At 49.2% G+C, this 27,797-nt stretch overlaps 5 protein-coding genes and 1 long non-coding RNA gene across 7 annotated transcripts; 4 read left to right on the forward strand and 2 right to left on the reverse strand.

Annotated features, from left to right (window-relative positions):
- The first annotated feature begins 586 nt into the window (after nt 1–586).
- On the forward strand, nt 587–3,577 carry LOC108024131 (synaptic vesicle glycoprotein 2C). Its single transcript, XM_017093914.2, has 8 exons — nt 587–1,057; nt 1,132–1,310; nt 1,780–1,961; nt 2,024–2,259; nt 2,320–2,612; nt 2,671–2,830; nt 2,890–3,017; nt 3,084–3,577. Exons 1-8 carry the CDS (start codon nt 603–605, stop codon nt 3,137–3,139), a joined length of 1,689 nt encoding a protein of 562 aa, XP_016949403.1. The 5' UTR covers nt 587–602; the 3' UTR covers nt 3,140–3,577.
- A 1,639-nt stretch (nt 3,578–5,216) lies between these two features.
- On the forward strand, nt 5,217–6,066 carry LOC108024135 (3-oxoacyl-[acyl-carrier-protein] reductase FabG). The gene has a single exon (XM_017093917.2). It carries the CDS (start codon nt 5,223–5,225, stop codon nt 5,976–5,978), a length of 756 nt encoding a protein of 251 aa, XP_016949406.1. The 5' UTR covers nt 5,217–5,222; the 3' UTR covers nt 5,979–6,066.
- A 1,625-nt stretch (nt 6,067–7,691) lies between these two features.
- Nucleotides 7,692–11,193, forward strand: LOC108024129 (RUN domain-containing protein 1). The gene is made up of 3 exons (XM_017093912.2): nt 7,692–9,077; nt 9,575–10,375; nt 10,884–11,193. Exons 1-3 carry the CDS (start codon nt 7,906–7,908, stop codon nt 11,071–11,073), a joined length of 2,163 nt encoding a protein of 720 aa, XP_016949401.1. The 5' UTR covers nt 7,692–7,905; the 3' UTR covers nt 11,074–11,193.
- LOC108024134 (crossover junction endonuclease MUS81) lies at nt 10,610–12,579 on the reverse strand. Its single transcript, XM_017093916.3, has one exon. It carries the CDS (start codon nt 12,489–12,491, stop codon nt 11,223–11,225), a length of 1,269 nt encoding a protein of 422 aa, XP_016949405.1. The 5' UTR covers nt 12,492–12,579; the 3' UTR covers nt 10,610–11,222.
- A 2,410-nt stretch (nt 12,580–14,989) lies between these two features.
- LOC108024130 (frizzled-3) lies at nt 14,990–26,813 on the reverse strand. Of its 2 annotated transcripts, none has more exons than XM_017093913.3 (2): nt 26,370–26,813; nt 14,990–16,938 (listed from the first exon to the last, which is right to left on the reverse strand). In XM_017093913.3, exons 1-2 carry the CDS (start codon nt 26,574–26,576, stop codon nt 15,412–15,414), a joined length of 1,734 nt encoding a protein of 577 aa, XP_016949402.1. In that variant the 5' UTR covers nt 26,577–26,813; the 3' UTR covers nt 14,990–15,411. The 2 variants fall into 2 exon arrangements, with proteins under 2 accessions (XP_016949402.1, XP_050745101.1); XM_050889144.1 differs by lacking the exon at nt 26,370–26,813 and adding an exon at nt 17,003–19,033.
- LOC108024137 (uncharacterized) lies at nt 18,324–19,252 on the forward strand. The gene is made up of 3 exons (XR_001768132.3): nt 18,324–18,447; nt 18,644–18,781; nt 19,004–19,252. It is a non-coding gene; the product is annotated as an uncharacterized LOC108024137 (long non-coding RNA).
- Nucleotides 26,814–27,797: the final 984 nt, after the last annotated feature.

Consider the following 27,797-nt stretch of genomic DNA (forward strand, 5'->3'; position numbering starts at 1 on the left):
AAAGCCCCCCATTCGCGTGGACAGTCGCAGCCGGAGTGATCACATACGGGTATACGACGAGGGGCCAGAGATACTGTTGATACTGTTGATGATGCGGATGATGGGGAGCCCATAAACCGCTGAATAAACAGGGAGGCGTTTAATTGTTTTCATGCCTGCCCGAAATGGAAGGAGTTGATGGATTACAGGGTGAATTCGCGGGGTCACCACTCTGGAAAAAGGATTACATTTCGAGGCCTTAATGAATCCTCGTGAAATCCCTCAGCCTTTATCCTAAGGCGACAGATAATCGCAAACTGGCTGGAGAAGGCACACAACTCTCTGTAGTGCAACTAACTGGCGGAGAAAAGGGCACTCAGTGAAGTGATTTGTCAACAAGCAATACTCTCCAACCGTTTGCTCTTTAATGTTTTCTTTAAGACAAGATTCTGCAGGGTAACCCGTAGTCGCTAGGCACTGCCAATTGGCACCAGCATCGCTTGTTTTCCCTCGTCTATTGTCAAACAGAGATGATTTGAGGCCTCAGCGCCGTCTGGAAGATATAACGTACCCGCCCAGCGGCTCAAGTTCAGTTAGCAGAGGCGATCCAAGCACTAAGCACGATGGGCGAATCCACACAACCCGCGCCCGCCGAATCCGGCGATTCCAAGCTGCCCAAGATTGCGGAGCAGCAAGAAGATCCTCCGCAGAAAGATGCAGCGGCGGATTTCGAGACCGCCATCGATGCAGCTGGCTTTGGGATGTTCAACATCTTCCTGCTGGTGGCCGCCGTTCCAGCGGCGATGGGCACCGTCTACGAGACCTCCACGATGTCCTACATTCTGCCCAGCGCCGAGTGCGATCTCAAGCTGAGCCTCCTGGATAAGGGCATCCTGAACGCCATCACCTATGCGGGCATGATCAGCTCCGCGATTATGTGGGGCTACTTGGCCGACACGAAGGGCAGGAGGAAGCTCCTGATTGTGGGCTATGCCGCCGATACGCTGTTCGTGCTGGGCGGGGCCTTCAGTCAAAGCAGGATCCAGCTGATGGTCTTCAAGTACCTTGGTGGCTTCTGGTAAGTACCTCATCCAGGCCACGAATGACCTGCCTCCTGACCTGCATCTCTGTGTTCTGGTTCATCCCCTCCAGTATGAGTGGCCCCTTCGCCGTGCTCATGACCTATCTGACGGAACTCCACGGACGGAAGCATCGTCAGCGAATCATGATGATAGTGGGCATCATGTTCTCCATTGCAACACTCACGCTGCCGGGATTGGCCATGCTGATTTTGCCCCAAACGTGGAACCTCCGTATCTGGGCTCTGACGCGTAAGTGCCGAGGGCGTGTTATGTGTTTAGCTGTGATAAGGCGATAGCCGGACTGATAACCGGGTGAGCTACCAGGGAACAGCTGATTATACGCGATACCCGAGGCCCCATCCCCCACGAGGGCAATCAGTCAAACGATACATGAGTCCCACGCGCCCTCCCAATTGTAAAAGCAGCTTAGATAGCTTAACCGATTCCGCGAAATTCAAGGAGCAGTGAGCAAACAACAAACGACTGCCGTATGGCACCCATATACCTATGCAGGTTGTTTGACCGGATCTTAACCAAACATTGTACGAAACTGATCAAGTTTATGGAATAGAGAACAGAAGTGTGTTTAAACAATAGAACTGCGAGCACTAAGCCAGTGGTGCTACAACCCTAATAAGTCTGCTGTCTCAGACTAAGCACAATAAGATATAATCCTTCTTGAAGTACCATGTTCTAATTGAAGTCCCACCTATTTCAGTGACCTCCTGGCAAATTTTCGTTGCCATCACTGCGGTGCCAAGCTTCCTGAGCTTTGTGCTCTTCTTTTTCTTCCCGGAGAGCCCAAAGTTTCTGATGTCCAAGGGACGCAACCGGGAGGCCTTGGCGGCCTTCAAGTTCATGTACCACCTGAACTCGCGGAAGCCTAAGGACTCGTTTCCAGTGAGTGAAACCCCTCAATCTTGATCAATTTGTTCATATCCCATCAACCACATATCAAACAGATCAAGCTGCTAGCCAATGAAGTAATCGTTCCTGAAAAAAGACACAAGAAGGGCGAAGATGTTTCGGCTGAGATCAAAATGCCCATCGAGAATGCTGAAACTCAGGATCCAGAGTGTCAGGACGCCAAGAAGAGTTCTCTGCGTTCTGGTTTCACCCAGCTGCGGCCACTTTTCACCAAGCCCTACTTGGGCCTTTCTCTCTGGGTGTATTTGCTCAACTTTTGCGTGCTCCTGGGGTGAGTGCTCGAGTGTGGTTTATCCCCAAGAAACAGTATTCATAAATCCTAATCCTACAGGCAGAACACCTTTCGATTGTGGCTGCCACAGCTCTTTGCGTCGATCAACGAGTTCGAACTGTTGATGGAGGGTCAGTCGGAGTCGACGAGCATCTGCAACATCCTGGAGTTCAGTGTCAATCGCACCGAGCGCCAGCTGGAGGCAGCCATGCGGAGGGATCAAGACGCCGAGTGCGTTGTGAATATAACCGCATCCACCTACACCAACAATCTGGTTGTGGCTGCCGCGGGCCTAGTAGCCTACATGCTGGCCGGATTCCTCGTGAATCTGGTTGGCGTCAAGCGCATCATGAGTGAGCGCCAGCAATTTACCAAATGTATACATCGACCGAACTAATCTGTTTATTTCAGCCTTGGGACTCTTCGCGGCCGGCTGCTGTTCCATCGGGATGTACTGGTCCAGTTCGGCGGTATCCACAGTGGCCATCGCCTCGCTGTTCGTGACCATGGGCAGCATTTCCGCCACCTCGGTGATCAGTGCCTCGGTCAACCTCTTCCCCACCTCGCTCAGGTGGGTTCCCAGACCCCATGTGTGGGTGTTTGTCATTGAGTAATTTTACGATCCCCCAGGACGATGATTGTGTCGCTGGAAATGATGTTCGGCCGCCTGGGCTCCCTGCTGGGCAATATCTTCTTCCCGGCCCTGATGGGATTGGGCTGTGTGCCGCCCTTCCTCATGATCAGTTCGTTCATGCTGGGTAAGTGGCTCGAGAGCGAAGTCCACCTCGAAGGAGACCTCCTAATCCCTGCTCCTTTTCGCACAGCTGGATGCCTGATGGCCGCCTTTCTGCCGCTGAAGAACAAGGCTGCCTTGAAGTGAGCTGCCAACAAGCTTTCAACTCAGTTCCATTCCACTGCTGTACATAGTGTATTTAACTTAGTTCCTAGGTTAGTTCTCCTCACACTCTTGCAGGACACAAGGCATGGCCCTTGTTCAGATGGTCCGACTATAAATTAGACAATAAGTGTCCGTTGTAAAAAGATCAAAGATATTTAATCAACATTTAAGCCAAAACATGGTCCTGCTCTCGGCTCCCCCACCTCGAGCTCGAATTCAATCAACCTGCAAGGGTATTACAAGCTGCGGCTCGTCAAAGAATCCATTTTGTTTTCCCGATGTTTTTTTTTGTGTCCTTTTGCTTTGGTTTAATTAAAAGTTAATTTATTTTAGATTGCAAGTTCCTAGGATTAAGCAATTTGTATGCAATTTCGTTTCACTTGTCAATTACACGAATTCCTCCCCATCAATTTCCATAAACCGCTGGCACTTATCAATGCACCCTTGGGTTGGGGGACTCCTGTTTTCCGTTCTCTGATGTCCTGCCACTGACTTGGCGTTAAAAGTGACTGCACAAGAAGTCAAGCAAGAAATGCAGGCGGGGATCGGAGCAACTGGCAGCTGGCAGCTGGCAGCAGCCCGGGCTTATCACGTTTGCCAGTCCAACATTGTGACATTCCGCCCGGGACAAATTGAGTTGGATCGAAGGACTCGACTCGAGAGTGCGGAGAAGTGTGGCTGGAGTATCCTTCACTCAGCGAAGGCGAAAACGCAGACCAACGACCAACTACTTCTCCTTGCCCTCTGTGTTTGGATGTGTTATTAATTAAAAGCATAAAATCAGTCATGGTTGCTTTAGTCAATTTGAAAGTCTATCTCCCTCATGTCTTAGGTTCGAGCGGTTTAAAGTCCGCAGTTAGGCGCACTCGAATGAAATCTGAACCTAAATCCTCCCGTTTACTGGAAGCGATGATACAAATAATGGAAATCGGATTTTAGGCATACGTACATACACATTTGTTTGGGCCCGAGCCTGCATTGTTTTGCCGCTTTAATTAATTAATCCACTCAGTCATAGATTTTGAGTAATTGCCGAGCCAGAGAGAACCGCTTAGCGAGGAAAACGATTAGTGCCAAACACACCATCGTGGGCCAGGCCCTTTGGGCCGCATCAAGTGTAAATACAGTGGAACTTGCCCGGCCGAGTCGCAGTCCTAAGTCGAAATAAATTAAGCAGCCAATGGTATCTGGACATCTCAAAAGTCCATTTATCTGCGGACACTGGTGGGCTGGGGTACCGAACTCCCACTGTACCATAATCGCCTGCAATGTCCTCCAGCTGGAGACCCCGAGCGCCTTATCTCGCTGGGAGGCGTTGATATACGAGCGCCCACTCAGGCCAAATGGAAATGCTAATTATCTGACAACGGAGGCGCCCAGCTCGAAGTTTGGATGTGGTGGGGGCGTCTTAGGAGGCCCGTCTTCTAGGCGATAGCCATGATTTCGCAAATGCTTGAAATCAGACAAGACCCTCGGAAAGTTTTAATTAAAAACTTTGGGCTCTGACTTTTAAAACCCGAGCCGAGGCATCGCGGACGCTAATGCGATGCTAGAGCATCGATAAAGACCCTCGGAGGCCCAAGGTGAACCTCCACAGGTTGTTTTTCCGGAGAGCAACGAACGATTTACGTCACGTCCACACTGCGAAAAATGATTGCGCGACTTCCAAGCACCCACAACTGTCCCAGGTTGTTTTTCGGAGCTTAAAAAATAACAGTTGAAAAACTTCAAGCCCTATTGTCAGACAGTATAACTCAAAAAGTCGAAACTCGACCCTTTTGAAGGTCAGCTAACCAAACCCCAAACTAACTTTATGGCATTTTGGAAACTTATAAAGTCCAAGCTCATAAATCGAGTGTTGTATTTTTACCAAAATAAACAAACATCCCAGGCAAGCAAGCCATTCATGCTCCAAGGGAAAACCACCGTCTGGCCTTGCCTTTCCTTCTTAAACTTATCATAGATAACACCTTCATTTCTCGGAGTGCAGGCATTATCTTATCGGTGGCGAGAGAGCACCTCCATAAATTCAGCTCCGGGCGAATTCCGGCTCCAGTCGTTCAAGATGAGTCTCAGCAACAAGGTGGTGATCGTGACGGGAGCCAGCAGCGGAATTGGAGCCGCGATTGCCCAGGTGCTGGCCCGCGAAGGGGCCACCCTGGCGCTGGTGGGTCGCAATGTGGCCAACCTGGAGGCCACCAAGAAGAACCTGAAGGGCGCCAAGGCGGAAATCGTGGTGGCCGATGTGACCAAGGACGCGGATGCGATTGTCGAGCAGACGTTGGCCAAGTTCGGGCGCATTGACGTGCTGGTCAACAACGCCGGCATCCTGGGCAAGGGTGGCCTCATCGACCTGGACATTGCGGAGTTCGACTCGGTGCTGAACACCAACCTGCGTGGCGTTGTCCTCCTGACGAAGGCGGTGCTTCCGCACCTGCTTAAGACCAAGGGAGCCGTGGTCAATGTGAGCAGCTGCGCCGGCATTCGTCCGTTCGCCGGAGCCCTCAGCTACGGAGTCTCGAAGGCCGCCCTCGATCAGTTCACCAAGATCGTGGCCCTCGAGATGGCGCCGCAGGGCGTGCGCGTTAACTCGGTCAATCCCGGCTTCGTCGTGACCAACATCCACCGCAACATCGGCATCGTCGACGAGGAGTACAACGGGGTGCTCCAGCGGGCCATCAACTCGCACCCCATGGGCCGTGTGGGCGAAGTCACCGAGGTGGCCGAGGCCGTGGCCTTTTTGGCCAGCTCCAAGGCTAGTTTCACCACCGGCGCCCTCCTCCCCATCGATGGCGGCAAGAACAATCTGACGCCTCGTTAAGCGTGCTGCCCGTAATTACGTTTCCTCCATTATTTTCCCCACTTCTTTTTTTTTGTTGTAATAAATAAGTTGTAACCACACTGAATAAGAGATGTGTCAAGCAATCGGGGGAGAATTGGCGGAGAAAAGAGCTAGAAAATAATTAAGCTGGGCTCTGCCAAGATGAAACTTCTTAAAGGTTCAGTTCAAATAACCTACTAAAGATCAACAACTAGAAACATCCTTGAGAGGGGAAGTTCTTCAAGCCCATATAATCTTAGATCTCACATATCTGTTTTAATTGTGAATATTACTATTTTTAGAACGAATATTTCGTAAGGGGTGGCCCCAATCTTAAATAGCTTCAAACAAAGCTTCAGTTTAAATAGCCTTTCTAGTGATCAACGAGTTAAACATCCTTAAGGTGGACAGCTCTTCAAACCTATTTTATCCCTTACCTTGTGCCAATTTTAAAGATTAATATTTTTAAAACGAACTTTTCGTAAAGGGTGGCCCCAATGATAATCTTGTAGCTAAGACAATCTCCGAAAGTTTCAAACAAAGTTTCATTGTTTCATTCTTTCCAGGGGAATAGCTATAAAAGAGCGGTTCTGGCTGTTCTACTAATTGAAATATTTTCTTTTTCGAGAGCCTGGTTCAATACTTCGCGGGGGTGACCCCAAAATGACCGCCATGGTTGCTGTGTCAGACACTTGACAGACTTATCGGGCCCATCATCAGCCGGCAGTTGATAACGTGCCTTGTCAGCGACAGGAGAACCGACCGCAGAGCGTTTGCTGCGGTTTAATCTCCGCCGGCTTCTTATCAGAAAGCACTCGAAGATAACTGGGGATTTCAATGTTTACTCGCAGGTGTGCAGGGGGTAGCCGCATGTTCCCCGGCGCGGTCAACGTTCCGTACGCTGATAATGTAGGTCATAATGGGCATTGATTCACGAGTCCCCGCCCCTCAAAAGAGTAATCAACTCGGGATGTTGGGACAGCTTTGGGACGAGCTTTAAGGGGACTGGTGAGAAGCTCAAATGCTGCACTGAAGGAAGCTAACAAGCTGTGCAGAATTCCCTTCCAGCTTTTAGTGGGGCGCACAGCCATCAAAGGGTTCTATCATCGCCGGGCCTTCGAATTTTAGATATAAATGTCCAAACGTATATTGAACAACAGAATACAAGAGATCGCATACTTTAGAGGTATGTATATAAACTTTAGGCATAGAATGTAACTGGTTATTTAAGAAGCCCCTTGGGGGCTTTTGCTAAACAATACTTGTTTGGTATTTATTTAAAAAATAAACTAAAAATGTTCTTCTGACTGGAGCTCTGAGAAGACAACAGACTTTGCTATGGGCTGCCTCTGAAGAAATTGATTCAGGTTTAGGAGGAAATCTAGGTTTTGTAGCTTCCAGCATGAAATATAGCGCTTAGAGCCATGCTTTTTAGCCCCAACAATAAAGCCATCGAGAGAAGTGTTCATCCCGTGACTGTAAAAGCTTAAAGCCCTCAAAGTTTATCCTTTATTGCGAGGGAAAATTACTTGATGTTGGAAAGGTGGACATGAAAGTTCAAAAGCTATTTCCGTGAGTTCGGATAGCAACCCACCCTGAAGCTCTTTAAAAGTGGCCTAAAGCGATACTTCCACCCCCTTACAGACGGAAAACCCCACAAGAAAAGCCTCTCTGGTCACAGCTTCGAGAGAAACTGGCAGTGCGTCAGAAACCGTGGCCGCGCGCTCGTCGTTCCAATCACACATCCCCTGGCACCAAAGTTCTCCGAAGCCAGAGAAGGAAAGAGCAGGAGAGAGCAAGGGAGCTGGGCCAGCTGGCGCAGAAAGCGGAACAAGCCAGCGATTGATTTTTCTCAAGCATAGAGAGCACGGAAAAACCGAGGAAAACAAACCACGTAGAGCAATCCAATCCGCGACAGCATTTCCATATGGAGATGAAAACGACGGAGCAGTCCAAGGACTTCTCCCCGACGGTCGAAGGTCAGCTGCCAGCTGGCCCTGTTCCTGTCGAGGATGAGGAGGAAGCGGAGGCGGAGGTCGAGCAGGAGGAGCAGGAGCAGCAGGAGCTCCTCAGCGAGCGATGGTCTCCGTTGGGAGCCAACTACGATGACGCGAACAGCGCCAGCTCTGGCGTGGACTGCGAGCTGGATCCCGGACTAGAGAAATCGGACACGCGACGTGGGAGCACTGGGAGCGAACTGGCTCGTCTGCGGAGCATCGAGGAGGAGCAGGAGCTGCTCACCAGTTCCCTGCTGGCCTTGACTTCCCATTTTGCCCACGTCCAACTGAGAGTTCGCCAAATTGTGGAGGCGCCAGCGGAGGAGCGAGATCAACTGCTTCGCGACCTCGAGGACTTTGCCTTTCAGGGCATTCCGGAGGCAGTGCAGACCAAGGAGTCTCAGCCAGAAGAAGACTCCGTCGAGGCTGAAAAGGATCCTGGTGCCGACAGCCAGCTCATCCAACAGCTGAAGTCCCAGCTCACTGAGCTAGAACAAATAGCCTACGAGGCTGGAGAGCCTGGAATCTTGCCGCAACACGTGATGCTCGAGAAGCAAAAGTTTATCTTAGACGAGCTGCGCTCCAAGCTCAATCTCCAGGTGGAGCAACACGAGCTGCCGGCGCTCAGCACGGAACAGTTGCGCCACCAGGTGGACAATGCCATCGGTGAGTTCGTCGGCCCGCTGAAGATGAAGGAGCAGCTGGTGGCCCAGCTAAAGACGCAGATCACTGACCTGGAGCGCTTCATTGCCTTCCTGCAGTGCGATGCGGTTGAGGGATCCGTGGGGGATCGACTGAAGCTTCTGTCTGGAGCTTACAACAGCTACGCGGCCAAGCAGACAGCCCGGAGTTCCCAAGCGGCTTCCATTGCCCCGGCTACGGGGATGGCCAGCGCCCCCGCCACGACTGCTGCTCCTCCACTGTCCTCCGGAGGGGGCTCCCATTCGGGCGGGGAGAGCTTGCACAGCAAAGCCCACGGACTGCTGGACAAGGCTTCGATCCTCATGCAAATGTTCGCCAGCACCCATCTGGCGAAGCCAAGAAGCCACGACGAGTTCCAGCAGAACTCCTTGAAGAAGACACACAAGGGCAACCACTGGGGGTAAGAAAAACCTAGCAAACCCTTTACAAACTCGGAGACTTCTGATAGTAGATTTATACTTCCCAGCTCAAGGTCCTCTGATTTTTTCTTAATATTAGGTTTAATTCGCACATTACATATTTTAATTCTTTGGGAGTATACTTTTAGGCCTAGAAAAGGTAGAATTTCAAAGCTGATTAAGACAACTTTTCGAGTCCTTCAGTTAATACCGAAAACATTTGGGCAACAGGTGCCCACAATAATTGTAGATTTTGAGAAAGGGCAAGTTATTAATGGCAGATAAGAAAATATATTTCTAAAAGCAGCAAATCTGATTTCTTTTTGGATTTTCATATCCGATCAAAGTATTTACTTTCGAAAAGTCCGAAAGGTTTTTAATAGATACGTACACTAACACACAGTTTTGGGTTAGTATACCTAAAATGTATTCACTTTTGATGGTTTAGACATTCTCAATGAAAAGAACACCAACCTGATTTTACGCTCCCTCGTTTTAGGGACCTGCGTGCCCAGTTGGAGGTGGACATCCAGGAGGTGGCTGCCTTGGCCGCCACTTTGAGTTGCGACCGCGAGAAGTTGGCCAATATCAAGCGCGCCTTACGCCAGCAGCAACAACAGCAGGCCGAATCCAATTTTTCCTCCGCTGCTGGCCATCCGGTTATTAATTCCGAGAGTGGAGCGCTGACCACTTTACCACCGCGCTGCCGGCGAGCAGTGCCAACTGGTCACGAGCTGGCTCCATATGCGGCTGGCGGAGCCATATCCTCCGATTCCGACGAAGATATCAGCTACTCGAACTTCGAATGGGAGAAGGAGGGCAAGAGCCGGCGGACGACGCACATGCGCGGCGACTCCATAGCCACCATTGGCAGGGAGCTAACCACGGTGGTGCGCAAGAACTTTGCCCGTACGTTGCAGCAGCTCATCCAGCACGGACTGCGCATCCCAGCGGAATCGGCTGCCTCCAGTTTGATGGTTCCCTTCATGAGGTGTCTGCACCCAGCACCTCCGATGGTCCCGCCGTCAGCTGGAGGGGATTCGCAGTTCCTCGGCCTGGGCAGAGCCATGCACGCCTGGGAGCTGATACTGGCCTATTATAGGTTGAAGCACGGTGAGGAGTACAACAACACGCCTGCCCGCAAGTTGTCGCAGAGCTTCCAGCTGGACATTGTTGACGCCCAAGCGGTGACCGCCAAGCAGAGCTTGCTCAGCGCCGTGGGCATGATTTTGGCCATGCATCGTCCCTACAAACGGAGCAACAACGCCCACTTCAAGGCCTTCGTCTGCGCCGGACTCAAGTGAGTATTTGCCAAGAGCTAAATGCCGGGAAACCAAGACAGAGTTAGTGAGGAAGAGTTTACACATTAACCAAACTATGCAATACTGTAGGAAAATGCTTTGTAGTGCATAGTTTTCGGCTTTACCCTAATACATATGTAAAAGTAATACACCCGAAAAGTATGGTTCATACTTGTCGGTCTGGAAGTATAATTACTTTTTACTTTACTGGAACGAACAATAATCGTGACAAGTTAACTTCTTAGGCGATCCTTAATCAGGATCGTGTACTTTAAATAGATAGGTTTTTTATTTCTATTCTTACGGCCGTAGTAATTGGCAACCAACCACAAATGCTTGGTTTAACATTTACCATTAAGTTTTTATAACTTCAAGGAATATCAAAAGGCGGGTTATCAATCATGATTTGCTTAAACGATTTCAAAATGAAATTAAGTTTATGTCTTGGCGACAAGAGTATACCCCGGTTCTCACTTATCCCATTAAAACTGCTTTTCTTCCAAACAGCTCCCACTTGCTGGTGGAGTGGCTCAATCTAATCCTCAGCTGCCATGAGCTGGTGGACACGTACTACTCGGCGAACAGCTATGTGGCCCGCACGGGTTTCCGCGACTCTCTGCGCTCCATTGACGGTCTATCCCGATTTGACTTCGACCTGCCGGTGGACTTGGCCATCCGACACTTCCGCAACATCTAAGCGGCTGACTTGTACATTTTTGGTTTAGACTAGATCACACTATTCAATGTCCAACGGGGACTTCAGTCCGAATCGTATTCTCTCTCTCACTTAATGTATAAACTCGTGTATATAACTTTAGATATGTCCCATTAAATCAATTACTAATCCTAACGAAAGTGCGTGGTGTAGAATTCGTGCAGACACTGGCTGATTTTGTCGCCCAGCGGGCGCTCCAGGGGTCCGCAAGGGATGCTGGAGAGGAGCTGCCTCGCCTGTTTTGGCTCTGGACACTCTTCGTAGGCCTCCAGCAGGCAGCGTGGCGTGGGATACCGCTCCACAATAGCCATGGCTCGTTCGAGGGAGAGCGAATGTAGCTGTAGCAACTGTTGCACGAAGACCTCTCGCACAGTGAGCTGGGCGTTTTTGGCGGAGTCTTCATAGAGGGCGCGAAATTTGAGCAAGCCCAGCTGGGAGTCCACAAGCAGGCAAGATTTATCGGTTAGGCCGCGCTCCACGCTATAGAGCCTTTTGTTGCTGAAGATCTGACCCAGAGAACGACTCATCGCAGCCAAATAACTCATGGATCGGTAGTGATTCTCCGTGCGCACTACCTGGACTCCAGTTTGAACTTTGGCATTGGCCAGAGCCTGCTGCAGGGAATCCAGTGGCAGGCCCAGCTGCTCGTTGTCCCCGTAGTCCTCCACCAGGTAGATGATGTTCCTCAGGCCACTTTGCTGCAGTCTGTGCTTCTGTTCGTGGAAACGACCATCCCTTATGCTGGACGCCAGGTCATCCATCCTCTTGCGCTCGATGATGTACGGTAAGACCAGCTCGTTGCCCTGGGGATCCTGGGCCACCCAAAGAAAATCGCCGATGGTGAGGCGACGCACCTCATGACGGGCTCCCAGCGATTCTAGGTAGCTCCGCGTTTGGTCTAGCACCCGCTTGTTCTTACCACTGGTCTCCTGGGTGTCCACCAGGAGGAGCAACTGAAAAGCGCACGGTTGCATTTCCACCAGGCGTTTCCGCTCCTCAAGGGCGGCCAATTCCGCCAGATCCTTTTTGTTCGGCTTCCTGGGCTTGACCTGGCGCTTTTGGTGCACTGATTGCTGCACCTGCACCTGACGGACGACCTCCTGGACCTGCTGCTCGTACTGCGCCCGCGCCACGTCCTCCTGGGGCGCCAGACGGAGGCCCCTGTGCTGGCGCAGCTCCTCGTCGATCAACTGGCAGAGAGTGCCCCCGAAGCCTCGGAGAATCGAGCAGTCCCGTCCGCTGGACAAAGGCAATGGGTAGCTTCTCAGGGACTCCAGCGCCTGGCGAAGCTTAAACTGCGACTTCTGCTGGCGCCGCTCCGCCTCCCGCAGCCAGCGCTCTAGCCAGCGAGTGAACAACGGGTTCGGCTCTCGCAGCCGCACCTCCAGACGGGTTTCCATCACTTGGTACAGCCACCTTTCCACTTTTATCAAGCCAAATATCCAATAAACAAGGCAAATTTCACCATGAATGTTCGCGCGGCTGTATTGATCCGGCAACTCTGGTCGCTAGTGGTGACACTAGCACCCAACTATCGGTAGATAGCTGAAATCGATTAGAGGCTACCTTCTGCACTACACGATATTTTTTATTCAATCTAAACCTTTCTAAAAGCTATTTTAATTCGGCGTGTTAGTCATATCCTGGCTGGAGATTCTTTGTTCATTGTTCGGTTCGAAGTCCTTTCATCGATAACTGTCATCTGGCTCTATCCGCCCCACATTCGAATAGTCCAAAATTTTAACATTTGCCTTAAGGAAAACTTTTTATTTTGAGTTATAGAGAGTTCAACCGCAAATTCATAGCGATATTCCACATTAAAATCGCGATCCAAAAACCCAAGCTATGAGATCTAGAAGTGCCATTTTGGGTATCTATTATAGATCCCATAGAAACTACGAATCAACCTGACTTGAGAATGGGACAAAATTGTGACCGTCGTTAAAAAGAAATATTTAAATGTAGAATAATAAAGAATTCAACCACAAACTCATAGAGGTATTCCACTTCAAAATCGCGATCCAAAAACCCAAGCTATGAGATCTAGAAGTGCAGTTTTGGGTATCTATTATAGATCCCATAGAAACTACGAATCAACCTAACTTGAGAATGGGCCAAAATTTCGACCGTCGTTAAAAAGAAATATTTAAATGTAGAATATTAGAGAATTAAAATACAAACTCATAGAGGTATCCCACTTCAAAATCGCGATCCAAAAACCCAAGGTATGAGATCTAGAAGTGCAGTTTTGGGTATATATTATAGATGCCTTTGGAATTACGAAACAACCTGACATGAGAATGGGCCAAAATTTCGACCTTCGTTAAAAAGAAATATTTAAATGTAGTATATTAGAGAATTTAAATACAAACTCATAGAGGTAACCCACTTCAAAATCGCGATCCAAAAACCCAAGGTATGAGATCTAGAAGTGCAGTTTTGGGTATCTATTATAGATCCCATAGAAACTACGAATCAACCTGACATGAGAATGGGCCAAAATTTCGACCTTCGTTAAAAATAAATATTTAAATGCAATATATTAGAGTATTAAAATACAAACTCATAGAGGTATCCCACTTCAAATTCGCGATCCAAAAACCCAAGCTATGAGATCTAGAAGTGCCATTTTGGGTATCTATTATAGATCCCATAGAAACTACGAATCAACCTGACATGAGAATGGGACAAAATTGTGACCGTCGTTAAAAAGAAATATTTAAATGTAGAATATTATAGAATTAAAATACAAACCCATAGAGATATCCCACTTCAAAATCGCGATCCAAAAACCCAAGCTATGAGATCGAGAAGTGCACTTATGAGAACTAGTAGTGTAGCTTACAAGCTAATATTTTGTTGTGCAGGATGGGGGTAAAATCGCCGTCTTGAATGACGATAGAGTGTGAGACCTGGCTTGGAATCGCTTCTGGCCTGCCTCGTTGTGGGCTTGGTTCCCTGCCCGATTGGCCCAGGGCCATGTCAAGCCCGCCACTCGTCTGAGAATCCGGGTCCGCTAGCTGGAGTCGGCAGGACGGCATTAATATTAATCGCTTTGATCTTGGCGCACAAGTAAATTGCATGCCCGCTTAAGAGCGGTTGTGGTGGTGATGTTGCTGCTGTGTTTCCCGGCAATTTGTTGGGTAGAAATGTGGCAGGCGCGCGGTGTGGCTGCTCCAATCACTTTAATTGTGCCTCGGTTTATACTCATGTTCCTGACCATGCCAAAAACCCAGTAGGCTATGACTTTGCCCTACTAACTAAACATTTTTTATATTTCGGTTTTACATAACTTTTACAGGTAATTCTAGGAGTCCAAAAGTATACTTCCATATATTTTAGACTTTTTAGACATTCTTTTATACATAAATATATACATTTTATATCATAAATATTTAAATAAAATATTGTGTCTCTCATGTGTACTTTAACAGCTACAGCCTTCTATTTGGGACTTAGGCAGAGAGCGGGGTACTGGCCAGTCGCCTCTTGAAAACGCGATTACGCACAGTCTTTTACGTAATGTGTGTGACACTCTTAGGTGGAAAAGAAAAGAGGAAGCTCGCGGAGATACTGTTGGGGGACTAGGTGATGTACAGGTGCATCCACCAAAACGACGGCAATCAACGATGGGGTTGTCATTAAGCATTTTCCTTCTAATTGCCGTCGCCCGGACCAAAGAGATAGCAACACTTTAGCTTTTTTTGCAGTTGCAGATGAACTGAGTCGCATCATTTACCCTCGGAATTCCACGACGCAAACCGTAGGCCCTCTCTGCGGCACCTTTCGCATCATTTACCAACACGGTGAGAAAGCAGGTGACTAAAGAGTTCGCGGGAAGGCTTACTTACCTAGTCCGTATACATGTTTAAATAACATTAATTAGACGACATATAAATTAAATTATTAAATAAAGGGCAGTCCACGCACTTTTACTCACACCATTCATCCATCTTCATTTAATTTAAATGTTGTATACATTTCTTATTAGGCTATGAAATTTAATTGGTAGTCTTAAAACTAGGTATGCACAATATTTCAAAGAGTAATAAAACATTTTTCTATTTACAAACTTAGGATTAGCTAAAGAACTACTAATAAAAACTGGAGATGGGTGGTTGGGGACGGGGCATGATATAAAACTATTAACACATTTCAGTTTTCGTTTTCGAGGCTTACGAACTAGGCGTACAACACTGTACTTAGATCAGAGCTTTTAGCCTTCTAGAATTCTGGGAATGAAGCGGGCGGTTGAGCGGATTAGCTGCTGATGGAGGGATGCTTTTCAATCTACAGCGAGGGAGGGGGATTCTGCTAGCCCTAGACCACCGACTGATTGGGATTGTAGACGGGCACATTGTGGAAACTAATGCCGGCGTAAAGGGGAGTGATTCCCCCACTGGGCAGCATGGACTTCCCGCTCGTGTACAAATGCTTTTTGGGCAGAGCCCCGGCCGTCTTGCTTTGGTTAATTATCGAGGAGGTGGGCGTGCCGCTGGCCCCCAGGCGATTTTTGTAACTCTCGCAGGTCTTGCGCGACCACACCCACAGTCCCGTCAGAGTTCCCCCCACCAGCTGGAAGAACACCCGCACCAAGGCCGGCCAGGCACTTAGCGGGGTGGGTGAGAGGCAGTCCTCGGGTGTGGAGCAGCTGGGCACCGAGTCCGCGTACCGCTCGCAGAGAGCCGCCACCACGCCGGCGGCCGTGGGCGCGAAGTACAGCAGGGAGAATACCACGAAGCGCTTCCTGATTTGCCCGAACCGGTGGTGGGCCAGTGTGGGCTGCAGCTGCTGCTGCAGGGAGAGCAGCGACCTGGAAGCCTTCAGGGTGAAGTAGAGCCCCAGGAGGAGTAGGACCAGAGCAGGCAGCTCCACGAAGCCCGGGGCGTAGCACATTCCGGTCAGCTCACTCGGGCGTACCTTTTCCAGGAGCAGGGCGGCGATGGGCGGGGCCAGGGGCGGCACCCAGGCAAGGACGTGAAACAGGCCGGATCGCTTCTCCAGCGCCTCGCTGGACCACTTTTTGTGGGAGGAGAGATAGAAGCACAGGGCAAAGATGAGCCACCAGCTGGCTGCACACAGACTCAGGTAGGAGGTGGTTATGTACGAGGCCAAGCAGGGGGGCGTCAGCGGGCAGGCCGAGCGCATCGGACGCCCCTGCACCTGGACGTCCTGCATCCGCGCCTGGTTGTGGAACACGATCCGCTCCAGGTAGCAAACGCTGAACAGGTTGTAGCACAGGCACAGGAAGAGCACTGGTCTCTCTGGGTAGCCGAACCGGGTGGGCTCCGCCCAGAAGGTGACCAGGGCGAACAGGGTCAGGACGAAGCAGACGGCCGAGAGGCCCAGGACCAGCACTTCCGACATCTTCTTCTGGGCACTCGTGTGAAAGGCGTCCCTCTGGCACTGTGGCACGCACTCCTCCGGGTTGAAGGGACTGCCGCTGAAGTTCTGCGGGCACAGGACGCCGCTCAGGTCGGGAGCTAGCGGCGGTCCGCTCTTCCAGAAGCGGTACGTCTGCGGGTGATCCTCGACGAAGGGCGCTCCAGTAGTGGGCGGACTCACTGCACCCCCACCAGGGACGACATCCTTCTGGGGAATCTGCATGCACAGCTCGTGCTTCTCTGGCTGCGGCAGCCCGTCGCAGTGGAGGAACGAGGGCCACAGGTCCATCAGTTCCGGCGGGGCGATCCCCGCGCACTCGCCCCTTACGGTTTCGCACAGTGACTTGCAGGCGGTGACAGGGCGCGGCACATCCGGTGTACAGAGCGGAAACAGCGACGAGCAGAGCAGGAATCGGGCGCGTCGCGAGCATCCGGATTCTATGAGGGGCAGCAGTTTGGCAATCTGTCAAAATGGAAGGAATAATGGCAACATTGCTTAGATTACTGTGTTACTTCATTGCAAGTACCGAAGTGGCTTCTAAAGTGTCTGCGAACTGTCTTTGAGCTTCCTTCACTTGTACCCAGAACTTTAAATCAATTGATTAAGGTGATTTTCCTCCAACCATAAACAATTTTATTTTTTCGATCCCTCCACTGATTCTGTTGAACTTCTTCTTGTTTCTGAATTTTATCTCATACGAATCCCATAAAATCTCGTCCTCCTTTGTTGTTTCGCCGACACGCCAGCAGCATCAAATAATTAGCTACTTGAACAAATGTTTGCTATTTGCAACAGTTGAACGGCGCAATTGTAGTTTGTTTGCGCCGGATAATGTCTGATATTAAATAAGCTGCACTTGCAAAATGATGACTTGTGCTGCTTTCTGATTTTCATCAGGGGTTGGTGCTCTTGATCAGCGTTTATGTAAGCTAGTTGATGGTGGAGATTTATCACCAGTTTTAAGTTAAAATCTTGTCAAGACGCACACTGTGCTGTAGTTGTTTATTTTCCCTAATTAATAATTAATAATTAATCTAACTACACTCTGTGTTTGGGGTGAAGACTTGCGTCAGACTTCGCACTTGGAAAACCGATGCCACTTCCTCGTGAACGAGCTCACTCCATTTGCAGTTGTCGATGGCATTTACTCGTCAGTTACCAGTCATGCAATCTAATCTATCATCCCGGCTCGACTTCAGCTGGTTGGATATTATTCCAGCCAAGGGAGCGCGCGGAAGGCAAAGGCAATTGATATTTGAAGTTTTTAAAGCTTCGCTAAATTACATGTTTGACAAAAAAGGCTTAGATTAGCTCCTGGATCCCCCTTCTAACCCTGAGTGCACTCCAGCCCATGGCCCTTCGCACCAGAAATGCCGACATGGATGACGAACCAGACGCATCAACATTTATGAGTTTGAGGAATTTTCAACCAGTCTGCGCAGGGCAAGAAAAAACAAGGACCCAACCTAAAAAACCGAAGAAGTCTGGGGAGCAAAAAGCTGCATCAAATTATCGAGAAACGTTTTCTCAGGAAAGAGAATCTCCTTCTGCTTTTGACGGCCGATGAACAGATCACCAGGGGACTTGTGGCCCGGATGGCCGGCCCGGTCTCTTTGTTTGCTGGCAAACAATATTGTTATTGTATAATTAAGCCACATTAGGCCGAGCAGGAGAAGAGGAGCAGTGGAGGAGCGGAGAAGGCCGGCAGCCAAGAGCCGCCGGGCATCTCGAATGGAGCATTAGACACGCGATTTCCAATTTTTGTGGCTTTGCAGCTCTCTGGAAAATAGCCGTCCGCAATAATAATTTAATGATGCAGTCGGCAAGTGAACCGCATCATCGTCTGGCCGAAAGCCAGGCGGAGCAGCACAACAGCTCGAAAAGAGACGGAAAGGCAATCAGCCTAATAGACCTGCTCGGACCCCACGGGGGAGTGAGAGGGGGGCTCGGAGCGACAGAGGCGGCGACCAGGTAAAAGAAGAAGGGGCGAAGCAGGTGGGGACAACCGTGGCCGAGAGCCCAAGAAGCTCAACGCCCAAAGTCACTGGAGGAACAGAGTGCTTCCTTACTTAGTAAAACTTTTCCGTTGAGGCAAGGAGTTTATCTTCTTCTTCATTATTAAATCTTCATTATCTAATCGTCATATCTCCACACAATCTCCGAAAAGCTTTGCGAAACCTGCCCATGATTGTGCCATTCCTTTAAGAGCCCAGTTTGTACAAGATGTAACCCCGTTGGTGGGCCCTAAGCCGCCTTTTAGCTAAGCAGATGGACGACTTCGCTGCCTGCCTAGTCCATGGGCTCGGTGAGTTTACAAAACCCATGAAATAAGTTTCTGTGTCGTCGACAGAGAGGGAACCTCAAAAAACGTTCTGCTTAATTTACTTAAAAACCCGAAAAGCAAATTTCGTTTCGGTTTTTGGGTTTTTCTTTCTCCGCTCCTTCTGGCTCTTTTTGCCTGTCGACTCGCAGCTTTTTCCCTGATTTTTGGTTTTGGTTTTCGTTTCGTTATTTGAATTTTTTGCAGCACGTTTCACTCTTTTCGGATGAACTCCGCCTGACCGAAAACACTGTCGTACCTCTTCCCCCAGCGAAGCCGGCACTATCCACAATTCAATTACAGGAGGGCAGCCCCAACAGCCCAGTTGACACCTCAAGCCCAAACTCAAACTTAATGGTTCTCGATTTGATTAATGGCTGCGAGCAGCAAATAAAGCCAGTGGTAGTCGCAGAAACGAAGCGAAAGGAGAGTGCTGAGCGGTACTCTGACATTGAATGTATTTTTTTGCGAAACTAATAGTGCACAATCCACGTGGTAAACGCCGCGTAATATAAATACTATTTTAAAACAGGGTCGGAATCGCAAACCGCTCCAGTTTCATTTCAGCCCAGATAACCCGTCCCCAGCCAGGCGACTGGGAGCTGAGGTACGCTCGGGTAGTCTCCATAATGGCCTAATGTATGGTTCAAAGCAGGCAGTGGCAATTCCGGACCCTAAGGAAACGGACCGCTCCTCTGAAAGAAGTGGCGTGGTCCTATGCACCTGGGCAATCGCCTGGGGATATGGGGATTTCGAATGGATATGGCAATAAAAATGGCCTTGCCCAGGAAGTGATTTGGCTATTAATAAACACACTTGTTGTGCTAAAAATCAATTTGAATATGCTGCGGCAGCTGTAAAAACCAAACCAATAAACCGTTCACGTAACAGTGGTTCAGTTTCCGCCAGTGCACAAGTCGAGATGCCAAACACCAGCAGATAGTTTTGACCCAAGTTGATCTAAGTTTATTCACTATGTCGTGTTTGACCCACAGAAATCTGTGGCCTCTGCGGTTCCGTGTGCTCGACTCTTCAGCTTTGTGGTACATATCTGGCTTGCGCTTTGCTTCGTGTGGTTGCCGCTTCAAGCCGTTCGGGCTGATGCGATTTGACAGCTGTCCGGGGATAACTGCGGACCAGACTTTTTGGCGGCACAACTTCAAAGCGAATTGATTTAATTTGCTGCGAAAGCGTTTGCCATTAGCGAGCGGCGACCGCAGCTGCCGCCATAAAGTAAAGTCAACATAGAAACTTTAATTTTTCAAAACAAATTATACACAGTTTTTGGAACAAAGCTGCTAACATGTATGAATGAACTAAGGCTGGGAATTTGTTTAAGCAGAATATCTGTCTTTTAATTTTCGGCAGACTTGGTGGCGGCTTGAGCCGCGGTGGGAATTTGCATAGTGGAGATGCCGACCCGTGGCGACAACGATGTGATGATAAATCGCCAAAACACCCAAAACGAAAGCTGCTCCTCAATGATATCATGCCTCAACGGTGGATGCAAAGCGGTTTGGCATTCCTAATAAGCCCTAGCTGAGATAGGCCGGCATCCAAGAGATACGGATCCGTTCGAATGACTGTATTCGAGCGCCACTAATTCGCCTAAACCAGCTGACTAGTCGAGTTAGCCGGCCTTTCAAGTCCCGCCGACCGCTGCCAGAGCTGTCACGTGATGCCGACGACATTCGACTGTCGTCTTACAATTAATTGACATTTTGACTGGCGAGGATTGTCATTCAATGGCAAACCCTGTCGAGCGGAATGTCCCAAGGAGCACCTCCGCGCCAACTGACTGCGGATTCTGAGCCGTCCCCTAAACACCAGAGGGCATTCTACCAGCATCTGCCTTCTACACAGGAAGGTCTTTGTTTGAACGCATTTGTACTTAAGTTTTTTTAACTCTAAAGACTCAGTCGAATTTACAGTGCAAATTTATCACTAGTTCTGCAGATATACAGATTTTGTTAGACTGTAAGCTTAGGCCCCAAAAATGCGATGACTAACGCCAAAACATGAGTTTTGAGTTCACTGTTGAGTTCCCTAGGCTCGCGGATGGTTCTGTTGGGTGTTTCGATCTGCTGCCAGCTTAGATAATCTGGCCCTGCGATCTGCGCCCAGCTCCGTTGGCAATACGATGCGGACATGTTTGTCCGGTTCCCGGCCAGAGATGCTCGCCTGCTCCCGGATGAGATCGGGCGGAGGACCTGACTGGCCGAGCCACACGGGCTTTGGGGAGGGGCAGGGGGAGGGGAAGATTATGTATGTGCTGCCGTCTGCAGCTCTGGCATTTTCGAAAGGAGCTGCCGTTTGCCGGTGTACGCGCAGCCCACAATGCAAATGATGCCAGCTGTTTTTCTTCATTTTCGTGTTTTATTTCCAGGCAGAAAGAGATCTTCGGGCTGGGTGTCGGTGAGAACAATTCACGCGTGCGCAGGCGCGCGGTTCAATTAACTTAATTGCCATGTAATTACGGGGAGCAACAAAAGCAACAAGTAGTAATAACAACAACGGCAGAAACAACATCAACATCAACATCTTGCCGTCATCTTCCACATCCTGCCGCCGATGCATGCGAGCAAAACAAAAGACTTAAGACACAAACGCGCTGCCGCCGAGCTTCTACTCTCCCTATCTGCGTCGCGTCCCGAGGCCTGGCTGTTCCCTGGAATACCCTCCTCTAAGTTACTGGCCTCAGTAACCAGTACTTAATCCCAATTTATCGCTTTTTAAAGGACAACAATAAACATAGTTTTGGTTTTCAAAACAAGAACAAAAAGTCCTGCAATGGACGTGCAATTCGTACACCCCTTTCCTAACGAATAATAATTTTAAGCAGCTTTCAACCTTTTCTTCAAATACACTTTTAAAGAAAGCGCATCCACAGGTCCGAGCTGAAATTTCTCAGAATTCTTCTCCATGGAGGCCTCCAGCTCCTCCTTCTTCGCTCTTCCCCCTCATCTTTACCTTCTTTCCCGCTTCCTCTTCCTACCCTCTGCCCTGCAATTCGCCGACTGGGAAGGCATTTGAAAATCGTTGCCGCATTTTTGCGTGTGTGCCAGCAGCCGGGGAAAAAGCAACAAGCTGCCGCAAAGGAATGATCTAATTGTTTTCGGTTTTTAATTTTTTTTGTATGTTTCTCTGGGGCTTCTTATGCTTTTTTGCGCTGTCCCATTTTATTTTCGTCAACATTGCAACTGTCTCACCGTCATTATGGAGACGGATTGTGGCCAGGCCGAAAATTCCAGCGAAAAAGTCCAGACACAGGCATCAATTTTAAAATACCTAGCAGCACTGAAAACTTTTTCGACACAAATCCGCTTGAAAATGCATTTGAAATTTGCTAGATCTTGAATAAATTCATTCAAAATTACTACATGTACTAATTGATTAGTACATATGAGATGCGATGCCATTGACCAGAACAAAAACAATACAGATACATGGGTTTAAAAAACCAACTGTCACTTAATTTCAGTGTGCTCGAAAGGGCATCCGCCGGACTTCAGTCAGTTGTCGCCGAAGGGAAACAACAAAGCAGCAGGTTTTCTGTATTTTTGACATTATCAGCGCTAAGTCGACTCGAAAGCTACCCTGATGGGTGCCCCATGCCTCGAGTCTTTGCCATAATTACAATGCAAACAGAGTGCTCTGGCGCTGTGCCGCTCTGTGGAACGTAAGCCAGGTAGCAGGAGCAGCAACGACAACCGGTGCTTGGCCTTTGCGATAAGGAAAGTAACCCATCTTATCAGAGCCGTCCGCCGGATTAACTCCGGGGTGCCTCGTTTTCCTCGGCTTGCCGGTAAAATGCAAACACATTAGTTGCCTTTTATTTGTCGGAAGAACAGAGGAGCTTCGGGATATTATAATCGCTTGACGACATCTAAGCTGGGGCATAATGCCCCAAGCACATCGCAACAGAAATGTTGGCTCAAATACACTTGCAAACCTTCAGCTATGATATTTAAGCCAGGGTTACAGTGTTGGAAATTACTGCCTGAGGGGGAGTCGGACCCATGACACCGCCTCCCCTAGCCTTCTTCGCGGTAATTTATTTAATCAAATGCGACTAGATACCGATAGTGTGGTATCGGCTGATACATGTACTTTGCCCTGCCTAAGGTTAAGTATTGCGGCCTATATGTTCATATATATGGCTGATACGGGCCTTTGGAGAGCGATAAGCCGCAGGCAATTGCCATAAAAAATAAGTTCGACGGCATTCCACTGGCCAGCAGAGCATTCCCGGTACCGAAGCCTTCCTCCGAGGCCCAGCCCAGCCCCAGCCCCAGTCCCAGCCCCTTTCCCTTTCACCAGCAACTGGTTGCTGAGCATTCATAATGGGTTCTGATTTTGAAAATCAAACAATTTTATCGTCGCCGTCGTCGCCGTCGTCGCCGTTGCTGTTGTTGTTTATGGCTGCCATCTATTTGGTAGCGGCGCTGTGTGAAGTTTTGTTTATTTTTGGAGAACTGCTTGGCTTTCGGACCTTCGTTCAACGGCTAGTGCTATTGCTCAAATATTTACAATTACTTAGCATAAATCGCCGCCTCAGATTGTCACCTAAGCTTTCGGTGTTGAAACTACCCCCCATTTTAAGTAAACTCCCAAGCATGGGGTCAGAAAAGAGCTGAAGTTTTACTCTATCCAATGTTAAAGTATTACTTTTTAACAACCCTTACTGTTACCCCCCACGAATGCAAGAAACCTTAGAAATGGACACCTATTTTGTAGATACGAAAACGCTTCTCTGCGTGTAGAGCTAACTACAAATAGTCCATGTGCAGGCAGCCCCTCGATGGTTATCTGTGGAACGCAAACCCAGTGGGACGCACTTTTAATTAATTTACTTGTAATTGTCGCTTGACGAGCACTTTGTCGGCACTCCCAGAACAGGGAAGAGGGAAGGGCTTGGGGAGTAACGAACAAACAACCCGGCAAACTGACAACCTCAGGAGAAATGCACTTTTGGTGTTCACTTTCTATCTTGAAATTGTCACGAAAGTGATACCACAGCCGACCTTCTCGATGGGGTCTTCCCTCATTCGATCTTTCCAAGGCATTTGAGTAGATGTAGTAGATCTCGTCGAACACTTTTTAGTGCGCTATGGAGGGTACTTATTATACAAATGAACAATAACATCCTTTTTTAATGCTTCCAGTGTTTCGATCTCGAGCACTTTGTTATCGGGTTCGAAAATTTCGTAGAAACACACACTTCAAGAGTATTATGGCTTTTATGCTGTACACCCGATCTCTCGGTTTCTGCGTTTCTGTTTAGTTTCGAGACGCTTTGATCTTTTACGTTCTTCCGATCAAGCTTTTCGCTCGTTTCGACTTTGTTTTCGGAGGCAGGAAGGCTGGTTAATTGCCACTTGAGGCTTGGCCGGCTGTTTTCCTCTACGCAGTAAAAGTGTTGCGGGTAAAATCTGATACCTGTTGAAAGTTTCAGTTGGGAAAATTGTAGCTCACAAAAGAGGTCTGCCCACTGTTGAACTTTAAAAGGACGTGATAATAATGCATTTTCTTTGAAACTCCGCTAATTCAGCCACCGAAATGCTCTCTGTGTAGACAACAGAGAAGACCGATACAACCCAGTCTCAGACCAGACAATGCATTTTATTTCCCCATTTCCCTCCAGCGCCACGATGCCAAAGTAGGCGGCGACGCGTTCCGCAGCCCTCCAAAAATACGAGCCAAATAAAACCCAAGCAAAGGCAAAGAAGAGACCATATCGAAACTGTGGTCTCCGGTCAGCAGCCTCTGTCGGCTGTGTTCATTGTCCGTCGGTGTTGCCGGAACTCAAGGTCCAAGAAATGAATCAAAAACAGCTTCCTAACTGTTGGTTGTACATACGCCAAGCCGCTCCTTAAGTTTAGAAGCATTGAATCCAAACTGATACCGCCTAGAAAACTGCCTAAAACATGCTTCTAACGTGGAAAACGATATTGCTGACTCCTGAAAACTAGCCCAAGAGCAAGGTTGGTCGGGAAAAATCCCGAGCCCGCCATCTCCAGCGTCCGCAGTTGGCATCGACAGCGAAACACAACGCAGCAACACCGCGTCATCGCCACCGACATTTGCCTTTTATCCGAAAGCGGGCATGGGCATGAAATGCGAGATACGCTCAAAGGAACCGATGTCCAAACGAAAGGTGTTAATGGACCCGACAGAGCGCACAGACACAGAAGAAAAGCAACAGAGATACAGCTTCCACCCGAGCTGCGCGCGGAAAACAAAAAACTGCAGACCGATCCAAGCGGTATTTTCATTAATATTGTGGGTACTACGTTCTTCCCATTCTACATTCTACATTCTACATTCACTGCGGTCCTTAGTTTTCTTTGCTCTTTATGACCACTTCAATACCAGACTACCTCAACGGAATGGGAAGGTACTTATAATTTTTCTCAGTGCTGGCCTGGTCAATGTTCCTCCCAGCGGCGCTCTTTCTTCTCGCCCATTTGTTCCTTTCCTCTTTCTGCCGGTTCATCGCATGGATCTCCCTGACTAAGTACCGTCTTTTGTGGGTCTTTTTCGAGTTTTCCACTAAAAGGCCGCCCGTTCAGCCGTCTTTCCCCTCGGCGGCCCATTCCACGCGCTCGCAGGGAACTCGGCGATTTTCATGGTCCATTTTTACGGCAAATTATGAACGGAGATAGCCCAAAATGCTTGAGTCTCGGCCTATTTGGGCATGCAACCAGCAGGAAAATTTTGGGATGAGCCAAAGGCTTTCCCAACGTTGTCAGTCAGTCGTGTTTTTTCACCGTCGTCTGGGGGAAAAGTCCCAACTAATTCGAAATCCGCTTTGATAATTTCTGATTTAAATAGGTCCCCGTGTCTGGCCCCAAACGAAAGTGCAATTAGACCCATCAAATATTCATCTAAGCGGACCCTCAAAACCGCGAAAGTCTCCTGCTTTGATGTGCTTCTCAGTACTGCTCAGACATTGTTTACTGCTGCTCTCCGTGGCTTTGTGTTTATCCGATATCTCTGGAGCGTCAGGAAACATGAAAAGCCAAAAGCAAACAGTGCGACCGGAGTGTAGGCGGCGGATGGGGCTGGTGGGGCTGTGGGGCGGCCGGGCACCACTTTGATGGCTGCCGCCCTCCGAAAATCTCCCCCCACAGGTCCGACCATAAAACGCCCCTCGTGTCCGTCTTCCACAGTTCGAACTTTCCACTTGAGTTTGTGATTTTTAAGCCACTTGTTGTTTGCCGCTGCCTGTCGCCTTCTCTTTTTCTACAATCTAAGGCAAAGCTTGCTAACCAGAATCGGCTCAGTTCTTCACATTCGGATACACAACTCCGAATAGCTCCATCGTTTAACTTCAGGGTGTTTTAAGTGCCTGAATCGCGTTTTTAGAGTTTCCCAAACCCAATTACCTGCCTGCTACTTTATTATTTAGACGCTGCCGTCTGTGTTTTTGTTTTTCGCACGTAAGCGACGGGAACTACTTTCATGGGCCACACAAAAGCCGGGCTTATCGACAACGTGGGATCGCGGTCATGCCATACCCGGACATGCCTGTTCCTTGGCTCCAAGCTTCCACGCAGCTCGGCCCGCTTACCTGCAGCTCGGCCTCCAGCTGGTTGGTGTGACCTGCCAGGTTGGGCAATGCGGTCATGTTGTAGCCCAGACCTTGGCAGGCGGAAACGGCGATGGGCTGGCACTGTAATCCATTCGGGCCGGCTGCCACCGGGCCACTGTGGCCGGGACTGCTGGCCGAGGTCGCGGCCACGACCAGGACCAGGAGCAGGACCGCTCTGGCGGACATTGTGGCGCTCTGTGGGGCTAACTTGGTTTCAGGGTGTCATGTTGGGCACTCCAGGGTGGGTTTTCGCATTTACTTCCACTCGCGAGCACTTAAAAAAATTGTATGTGTTGTGTTGTCGTATGATTGCCTCGGCTTCTGGTAGGTTACGTATTCCGCTGGGTTCTCAAGAATCCGCTTGGAGAACTGCGAGGCGTGACCGCTAGTCACTGGTCTGTCGAGCAAACTGACGGAGCTCGTTCGCCGCTCGTTGGGTTTTGTCCGCTCCCAGTGGCTCGAACTTGTTCGAGTGCCGGCTTGGAACATGCTCGACGGGCCTAAGCCCAAATAAATGTAAATATAAAATATAAGTAATGCGCCGCTTCTTAGCCATTCCCTCGGAAAGGAAACTCAAATTGGAAGGCAGTAGATGACATATGTCCTTGTGCTTGGGGTGAACGGTTGGGAGGTACAGGCAGCCTTTGTCATCCTTTGCTAACCCAAGTTTAGTGGTTCCCAAATCGGTGCTATTTCATAACAGAGTTACTAGTACAGTGTGGGAAGTCCAGCAGCGTTGTAACTTAGTTAGCAATAAGATTGTGCTGCTCAACCTATTGGACATCTTGCGAAGGGGAGCATCAGTGGCCGGCAGGTGAGCTCCTAAGTGACTGCCGTGCCATACAAGCCGGAGAGTCATTCGGCTCGACCCAGACCGTGCACTGATAGAAAAAAAGTTAGGTTGAGCATCAGTTTTACATCGAAAGCATCGAAGCTACCACAGAGAGATCTTGCCACCATGAAATCGGGCTTCGGCTGCCAAGTTATATGCCATCACAGGTAGAAGTAGTAGTACAAGTAACAATTACAATACCAACTTGGCCACGTTTTTCTCAAGTGAATGGCGAGGAAACTCGATCGCAACGTCGACCAACCACAACAGCAACATCAAACAGAACTGAGAGATGGCGAACCTGCGGAGGGTGGGGCTGGCTGGAGGTTGAGGTGGATGCAATTGAACACCGCGATCCCCACACGCTGCAAATGACGGCGGCGGCGACCTTTGATGTGTGCTTTGATTTCCGGCAGCCAGATAAGATTCTGCCCCTCGGCCGGGCTCTCCTTCTGCCCTTCCTACTGCCTTTGCCGGGTGCCTCGGGGAGTACCGCGGATCAAAACGAATTGCTGCAAATTCTGTTGCGGATTCTCGCTCTCTGCGAGACTGAAGGCGGAGTCAAGGAGACGCGT

Source organism: Drosophila biarmipes, chromosome X (assembly GCF_025231255.1).
Source record: "Drosophila biarmipes strain raj3 chromosome X, RU_DBia_V1.1, whole genome shotgun sequence".
Taxonomy (NCBI): Eukaryota; Metazoa; Arthropoda; class Insecta; order Diptera; family Drosophilidae; genus Drosophila; species Drosophila biarmipes.

Bases quoted from the DNA above. Each gene is read 5' to 3' on its own strand.
- LOC108024130 (XM_017093913.3), bottom strand. From the start codon at position 26,576: ATGTCCGCCAGAGCGGTCCTGCTCCTGGTCCTGGTCGTGGCCGCGACC. The intron at 16,939-26,369 runs GTAAGCGGGCCG...CCATTTTGACAG, and splicing joins AGCTGGAGGCCGAGCTGCAG to ATTGCCAAACTGCTGCCCCT.
- LOC108024135 (XM_017093917.2), top strand. From the start codon at position 5,223: ATGAGTCTCAGCAACAAGGTGGTGATCGTGACGGGAGCCAGCAGCGGA.
- LOC108024134 (XM_017093916.3), bottom strand. From the start codon at position 12,491: ATGGAAACCCGTCTGGAGGTGCGGCTGCGAGAGCCGAACCCGTTGTTC.
- LOC108024129 (XM_017093912.2), top strand. From the start codon at position 7,906: ATGGAGATGAAAACGACGGAGCAGTCCAAGGACTTCTCCCCGACGGTC. The intron at 9,078-9,574 runs GTAAGAAAAACC...CCCTCGTTTTAG, and splicing joins CACAAGGGCAACCACTGGGG to GGACCTGCGTGCCCAGTTGG. The intron at 10,376-10,883 runs GTGAGTATTTGC...TCTTCCAAACAG, and splicing joins TTCGTCTGCGCCGGACTCAA to CTCCCACTTGCTGGTGGAGT.
- LOC108024131 (XM_017093914.2), top strand. From the start codon at position 603: ATGGGCGAATCCACACAACCCGCGCCCGCCGAATCCGGCGATTCCAAG. The intron at 2,260-2,319 runs GTGAGTGCTCGA...CTAATCCTACAG, and splicing joins AACTTTTGCGTGCTCCTGGG to GCAGAACACCTTTCGATTGT. The intron at 2,613-2,670 runs GTGAGCGCCAGC...TGTTTATTTCAG, and splicing joins TGGCGTCAAGCGCATCATGA to CCTTGGGACTCTTCGCGGCC.